This window comes from Cucurbita maxima, unplaced genomic scaffold, assembly GCF_002738345.1.
Source record: "Cucurbita maxima cultivar Rimu unplaced genomic scaffold, Cmax_1.0 Cma_Scf00040, whole genome shotgun sequence".
NCBI classification, from domain to species: domain Eukaryota; kingdom Viridiplantae; phylum Streptophyta; class Magnoliopsida; order Cucurbitales; family Cucurbitaceae; genus Cucurbita; species Cucurbita maxima.
Genome location: NW_019272056.1, coordinates 1,132,459 through 1,140,458, shown reverse-complemented (window position 1 = coordinate 1,140,458; position 8,000 = coordinate 1,132,459). Strand labels below are relative to the sequence as shown.

The 8,000-nt window shown below is 30.9% G+C and overlaps 1 protein-coding gene across 1 annotated transcript; it reads right to left on the bottom strand.

Annotated features, from left to right (window-relative positions):
- Positions 1 to 882: 882 nt before the first annotated feature.
- Positions 883 to 1,752, bottom strand: LOC111469445. The gene is made up of 2 exons (XM_023114708.1): positions 1,673 to 1,752; positions 883 to 1,550 (listed from the first exon to the last, which is right to left on the bottom strand). Exons 1-2 carry the CDS (start codon positions 1,706 to 1,708, stop codon positions 1,011 to 1,013), a joined length of 576 nt encoding a protein of 191 aa, XP_022970476.1. The 5' UTR covers positions 1,709 to 1,752; the 3' UTR covers positions 883 to 1,010.
- Positions 1,753 to 8,000: the final 6,248 nt, after the last annotated feature.

The window sequence follows — 8,000 nt, the reverse complement described above, 5'->3', positions numbered from 1 at the left end:
ACGAAAGGTGATTTGGAGGTCAATAGGGTGGAGCCGAAGAGTAATCAATCGGCTCCGCCTAATCAATCGGCTCCGCCTGCGGCAGCCATGAAGACTGCCCCTGAGGCGTCAAAGCCAGCAGGGGTGGTGGAGAAGAAGATTAGAGGATTCAAAAGCCATTGAAAAGAAAAGATCGGGGTTGTTAAACCGAGAGGGCTCTGATACCATGTGAATGTTTGATTAATCCACCACACCTAAATGGTGTGAAAGTTATCTTATTTATAATCAAATAAATTACAAGGATATGGAAATAGTAATAAATGGAAATAACAATAAATGGAAAGATACCTATGATAATAAGGCAAATAATAAAATATCAAATATAGTATATATATGGTAAACTATAATTTATTACTAAATATCCTTAACACCCTCCGATACCATAAGTTGGTTTTGATTCTTGAAGTCATACTATTAACTCATATTGTCATGCACCTAAGTTCTATCTAATGTCAAAATAAATATTTAAACACAACGACAACTATTCAATGGTTGAAATATTACTAGTAAGCAATTCATTTCATAAAATCAACAGGCTAAATCAATCTCTAAGACATTAAAATTATGGGATTTGGCCGACCATGTTCATACAATAATTACAAACGTCTAGACTAAAGTTCATAATTTTGAATGGGTTACATTACAAGTTTAATAATCAATTTTGAGATTTGCTTTTTTTTTTTTTTTATAATGAGAACAGAGATTGAAATATGAAGTGGGGACGAGAAAAGAAAAGACTTCTATATCCCTGCCCTACCTCGTGGACATCTCTCGTTCTTAATAGCTACATGATCATTTTTGAGAGATCTCTCATCTATTGAGTAGGTAAGATTCCAAATCGAATAAAGTTAAAGGTAAAAACGTGTTAAACAATATTTTGTAAAACAAAAATACATTATACTTTTCTAAACAAAGTATGTAGAAAAAAAGAAAGTAATTTTTACAATAGAATATAAGCAATGATATGAACATCAATGTAATCTCTGTCTCTTAGTAGACTGAAACTGAGACCCAAAACTGTAAGAATCTGAGAAATTCATCATAGAATTCGAACATATTCTTGGACTGTTATTAATCAAAACAGGCGGAGGAACAACCTTCAACGACTGCACCTGCGGCGGATTCCGCCACCGAGGTAGCGGCCCCGCCACAAGCAGCGTCTGAAGCAACGGCCCTGCTTCCATCACAGCCTGCAACAACCTCCCTTTCTCCGGCAGCTTCTTCCCCTTCACAAAATTCTCAATCACCGGATCCCCAACGCTCGAGAAATCCGGCGACGAAACGGCGGCGTCGGAGAGGCTGTTGGATTCAGAGATGCCGGAATTTGCTTTATTCAAGACTTTCTGAAGCTGATTCTTTGCTTCGTCTCTTTCTTTATAAGCAATTTGAAGAAGATTGAAGAGATTCTTTAGATTCTGTTTGTTTTCTGTGATTTCTTGATTGGCCGCCATTTTTACTGATTCGAGCTCAATTGTTGTATAGAGAAGCCTCTGTTTTAGCTCATCAATGCCCTGTAGATTCAGATCAAGGAAAACCCAGATGAAAAAAACTTGTTTTTGTTTCGAATTTGCTCGAACCCATGAACGAAAATGCAATTTAGAGATGAAAACAGAGAGAAAAGGACGGGAAGAACCTCTTGGTAGCTCCAGAGATAGCCCAAATCTTCCATTGATGAATGCTTGGAGGAGAAATTGAAGAATGGGGAATTCTGGAATTTTCATTCATTTATAGATCAACAAAATTAAAACATAATTATTAAAAAAAAAAAAAGGATTTTTTTTTTTAAATTTTATTTTTATTTTTATAATAATCAAAGCATTTCCCTTTTTCTTGCATTTTTGTCTCATACTGAAATGGAAACAAAATTAAATAATTAATTAAAATTCGGCTGCAATTTCCTTTTTTTTTTTTCTTTTTTTTTTTTCCTTATCCTATATTAAATATTTAACGGCTACTTTTTTCCAGTTGAGTAAATTGATTTTTTTTTAATTGTTTTTATTTTCGGTAAATGGGTGACGTGGATTCAGTGGTGGTGAAATTACTTAAATACCCTTACAAGAGTCAAAATTTCTAGGGTTGGGGGGTGATTGCAAATGATAAGGGTATGGTTGTGTTAATTCGACAATTTTCAACGCCCTTTCATGATTTATTTATTTATTTTTGTTATTATTATTTTTGGAATTTTATATCTTTAATGATTTTTTTCTTTTTCTTTTTTTTTTTAAATAATTTTTGTACTTAAAATTACTATTAAAATATTTTTATGTTTTGCTATAATTACTCTTCAAAATAGATCACTTATAAAAGTCAACGATGGAAGAACTTTTAGTTAACACACAAAAAAATAATATTATAATTAAAAATAAAAAATTATTCAACCAAAATATATTTTACTTAATGTTTTTAAATAACATTTTGATTTTAGAATATTTAAATGTACTCGAGAGGTTTCGTATTTTGAGTTCATCACGTGAAATCTAAAAATTGAGTTTCAATAATCCCCTTAAAATTTTTTTTAAAAAAATCTAAAAATAATACCGTTACTAGTAGTTTTATATAAAAATCGTAAATATTTTGTTACAAAAATATCTTTGAACTTTTAATAATATTTCAAAAAATATCTATAAACTTTAAAATATTTTATTAATATCCGACAACTTTTTTAAAAAATTTAAAAATAATTCAGTAGTATATTTAAAAAATACCAATAAAATTTTAAAAGTATGATTATTACTTTTTAAATATTGTAACCCTATTTTTGGAGCAAACAGACTCCAATTTTCAATTTTTTATTCTCAATCCAACTCAAAAATTGAAAAATAAAATTTAACTCGTTGTGTAATTTGAATTGGTTGAATTCTCGAGTCATATGAACATCTCTAATGGATCGTGTATAATTAAAGTTAAATTTTTTTTATATAAAATTAAATATTATTGTAAGGAGGGGTATCCATAGATTGCTCCTTGTGAACTGACCAAGAAAACTGACTTCCAACCATATTATAGTTTTGACTTATTATCCTATTTTTTATTCCCTCGATTTTATCATTTCCCCAATAAATAAAATTAAAATCTTTTCTTTTAAATCTCATTGTTATTTTAAAATAATATGAATTTCTAAAAATATTAAAAGTGAGAGGGTAATTTTGTAATTTTAGAAGTTCAGAGACTAAACCGACACACAAACCTCACAATTCATGTAGGTATCATCGATTTAAAAAAAATTAATTTATTAGATATTAAAACTAAGAGGGTAATTCTATAATTTAAAAATTTTTAAAAGGGTATTTTGGGTATATTCTTAAATATTTAATAGATTTTAAATTTAAATGACTAAAAAATTTAATATATTTTTTATAAAATAATATTATGAGCTTAAACAAACTATAATGTTTTAATTTTATGCCTAATGAATCTGACCTATAAAAAAAATAAAAATAAAATTTTTATGTTTTTTTTAAAAAGTTAAAACATTAGAGAAAACAAAAAAGGTTTGAATATTAAGAGAAATTGAGGTTTCATTTTAAGTAAATAATTTTCTTTTTCTTTGATGAAAAAGCATTAAGAAAACGATTTAATTATGAAATTAAAAAATAAAAAAAAAGTTACATGGTTTTTCTAAATTCCAAATCATCCGACAGCCACAAAAACATGGGCGACCAGATTCTATTTTACCCTAATTAAAAAATTAATTAATTATTAAATTGAAAACTTGTAATAATATATTTTAAATTTAAATTTAATTGTCGATGAGACATCATAGACGTAAAAGTTTTTCCAGATCCTTAAAAAAAAATATAATATAATATAATGTTCTAACGTAATTTATAAAAATTAAAATATTTTTTATAAGTACAGATAATAATTAATATTTTATTTACTAAGTTACATACGAACAACATACGACATGAGTTTACAGAGACCCTAAATCGATTGAAGAAGAGAACAAAACATTCTTTCTAAAGGTATGAAACTCTCCTTATTAGACACGTTTAAAATTATGAAGCTGACGACGATACTAACGAGCTAAAATTACTTTTGATGATGTTATGTAAGCTATGAAAAAATATATAATATATGGTAAAGGGTAGTTTAATTAAAGAAAAGGGTTTAATTAAAAATACAATAAAATACATTTGAATATAAATATTTAATTACATTATGATATGCTTAAAATTGTGGGCTTGGTTTAGGGAATAAGTCAAAATGAAATTATGTTATGCTTAATATTATTTATTGTTGGTGGGTTAAGACAAAATGGGTAATTAAATTAAAAATAGAATATGCTTTTTAGGGGTTCAAAGTTCAATGAATCTAATGCCTTACTATATAATATAAGCTTAGAACATGGATTGATTTCATCATCATTGCCTTTGTTTTGAAACATATTTCAATTTGTTACATATTAAATATGTTTTCAATTTTCATTTTTGTTACTTTATAAATATTAAAAATATTTGAATTTATTCGACTAATAAATTATACTTTTGTCTCTATCCGCCTTTTACACTGTTATAAGAAATGATTCGTTTATCTATTCAACCAACATGGGATCTCACAATCCATCGGTCTACTTGGTGTCTGGCTTTGATACCATTTGTAACAATCCAAGTACTTTTATAAGAAATGTTTGTTTCTCCCTCCAACCAACGTGGGATCTCACAATCCATTCCTTGGGAGACCAACGTGCACTCTTATAAGAAATGTTCGTTCCTCTCCATTCAATGTGAGATCTTACAATTCATCCCTTGGGAACCCAGCGTCCTCGTTGATGCATTTGTAATAGTTCAAGCTCTCTTATAAAAAATGTTTTGTTCCCTCTCCAACTAATGTGGGATCTCACAATTCATCCCTTGGGAGCCCAGCGTCCTCGTTGGTGCACCGCCTGGTGTCTGACTTACTAGTGTCTAGCTTTGATACCATTTGTAACTGTCTAAACACTCTTATAAGAAATGTTTTGTTCCCCTCTCCAACCAACATGGGATCTCACAATCCATCACTTGGGAGCCCAACATCCTCACTGGAGCACCACTTGGTGTCTGACTTTGATACCATTTGTAGCAGTCCAAGCTCATCGCTAACAGATATTGTCTATTTTGGGCTTTCCCTTCTAAGCTTCCCCTTAAGGTTGTAAAACGTGTCTGCCAGGGAGAGATTTCCACGCCCTTACAAGGAATGTTATATTCCCCTCTCCAACTAATGAGGATTCTCACAAGTTTTCTGCCACGGAAAAAACAGAATTGATAGGCTCTTCTCGAGCTCTAGGGTAAATTTTATTTGAAATGTTGTTGCAATATATCATATTCAAGAATTTATCATTACAAATCTCGATCGAAATTCAAATTTTATTTTTGATAAAAGAAAAGTGTAGATATAATATCAAATAAGACCTAATCAAACCCGAATTAAAATATCATTTCTAATAATAATGAGTGTAATTTAAAATGCTAAAAAAATTCATATAAATACAAAAGAGAGACCAAACAAAAGTATGTATTGCAATCTATGGAAACACTTTAACCTTAAATGATTAATGATTTAAATGGAATAATGTTACAAACAATCTCACTTTATGATACATGTGTGTTTGGTTTTATTCACAATATTTTATAAATTAAGGTAGACATGTTCATGTGATCTTGATTCCCAAATGTTACTTTAAATGTTTTAATTTCTTAAGATTTGGATAATATGTAAAATTAATCATCATTTATCTTTTATTTATACATTGGACTTCGGGGTAATGTTATTGGTTATTTTTGTATTATACTGTAATGGGGTTTACCTACCTTTGTTGATATCGATCGAAACGGCTTGTTTCACGCATCGATACTTTTACTGTATAGTAAAACATCAGTTAACCTTTTCTATTGATGTTGGTTTCGTAGAAATGTGAAATTGTCGATGTCGATGAATATTTGAAGTTAAAATATCTAAATGACATTGACGATCCATGAAAAATCTTTTGAATAAGTTATTAATGTCAACGGATAATTGGTCCTATGGATGCTTAGATCTCTACGCAATAACGTATCAAGCCAAAGCTATCAAGATTATGACTATATCTACGACCATCAAGGGAAAGATCGAGAAAGTATTACTATCTTCCCAGAAAAATAGTAAAAGAAAAAAATGAAAAATCCCTCGTATTAATGAAAGTTATGGTTCGTTTGATTCTAGCATTTCTTTCGACATCATTCCATTGAAATGTGGGCACTTGAACAAGGGTTTCAATGTTTGAATAGTCGTTCAATTAGTTTGTCTACACTCGATTTGGCAACCAAGACGACGAGAATCTCACCATATCTAGTCAATCACTATGGAAACTCGTCAACTTGCTTCATTTTACGATAATTTAATATTTTGCTACTTCATCTTTCATTTTTTTAGATCGATCAGTAGGTGATCGAATCATCAATTTTTTTCAAATGTTTTATCTATTAAACTATGCTCGATAACATTCAAATCACTCTTATAAGATCACATATCGTTTTGAGAGGGAAACAAAACATTCTGTGTAAGAATGTGAAAACTTTTTCTTAATAAACGCATTTCAAAAATCGTGAGGCATGACGATACGTAACGGGCCAAAGCAAACAATATCTATTAGCAGTGGGTTTGAGCTGTTACAAATGATATTAGAGCCAGACATCGGGCGGTGTGCCAGCAAGTACGCTAGCCCCCAAGGGGATGGATTGTGAGATCCCACATTAGTTGAAGAGAGAAATGAACCATATGTGAAAGTCTCTCCCTAGAAGAAACGCTCTAAAACAGTGAGGTTGACGACAACACTAAACGAGTCAAAACGGACAATATCTACTAGAGGTGGACTTTGGTTTTAAATTTCAATTTTAACTCTAAACTCTTAAGTTGGTCTATTTTGGCTCTTCGACTTTTAATTTAATTTTTAACAAATTAAGGACATAATTTAAAATATATGAACTAATATATTAATACGAGCATGATTTCATGATTTCACGCCATACGCCATAGACCATGATAATTAAACATAAAAAAAAAAAAAAAAAAAAAAAATGAAAGCCAGCTCAATTAAAAGCCGGTGCCACATGTCAATTCCTAAATGGAGAAGTGTGCACTTTATAATCTAAGTGGACAAAAAGAAAAAAAAAATTAAAAAAAGAAAAATAATTAATAATAATTAAAATCACGTCTTTGTCATTTAGTTACAGCTATTATACAATGGCGGCAGAAAACCTGTGGCTTGTCTTGTCATCCGAACCGCCGAAACGCACATGGTGTGTGGACCCCACGTAGGGACCATGGGATCATCGACACGCGTACCGGGTCGCTAGCACGTGCCGCGCAACTGCTTTCTGTGCGACACGTGGGCGGTTATTCCTTGTTACGTGGCACGTGCAATTTCGCCACGTCGACTACACGTGCTCTTGAAAATTTATAAATGTTCGGGATTTTTGAGCTTTCCCTTCTTGGTTGGCAATGGCCAAGAAAGCAGCTTTGAAACGGCACCGTCTCACATCCACGTTCCCTTGACGGTGGTTTATATATATATATATATATATATTATATTTATATATTAGTTAAGTATATAATTAATTGAATTATAAAAAATACTTGTAAATTATAGAGAGCGTTTTACCTCAGTTATATTATAAATGATATCATGTATGTTCATACGTTAGTAGCTACGAAGCATTTCTCATAAGGGAGTAAAAATTTCTTCTTAATATATACATTTTAAAACAGCGAGGCTCACAACAATACATAATAGGCTAAAGTAGACAATATTTGCTAGCGATGGACCTGAGCGGTTACAAATGATATCAGAGTCAGACATCGAACGATGTGCGAGCGAGGACATTGAGCTCCTAAAAGGGTGGATTGTGAGATTCTTGGGGAGGGGAACAAAACATTTCTTACTAAGGTGTGAAAACCTCTCCAGACACGTCTTAAAATCGTGAGGCGATGACTATACGTAACGA

Bases quoted from the DNA above. Each gene is read 5' to 3' on its own strand.
- LOC111469445 (XM_023114708.1), bottom strand. From the start codon at position 1,708: ATGGAAGATTTGGGCTATCTCTGGAGCTACCAAGAG. The intron at 1,551-1,672 runs GTTCTTCCCGTC...CTGAATCTACAG, and splicing joins ATCTCTGGAGCTACCAAGAG to GGCATTGATGAGCTAAAACA.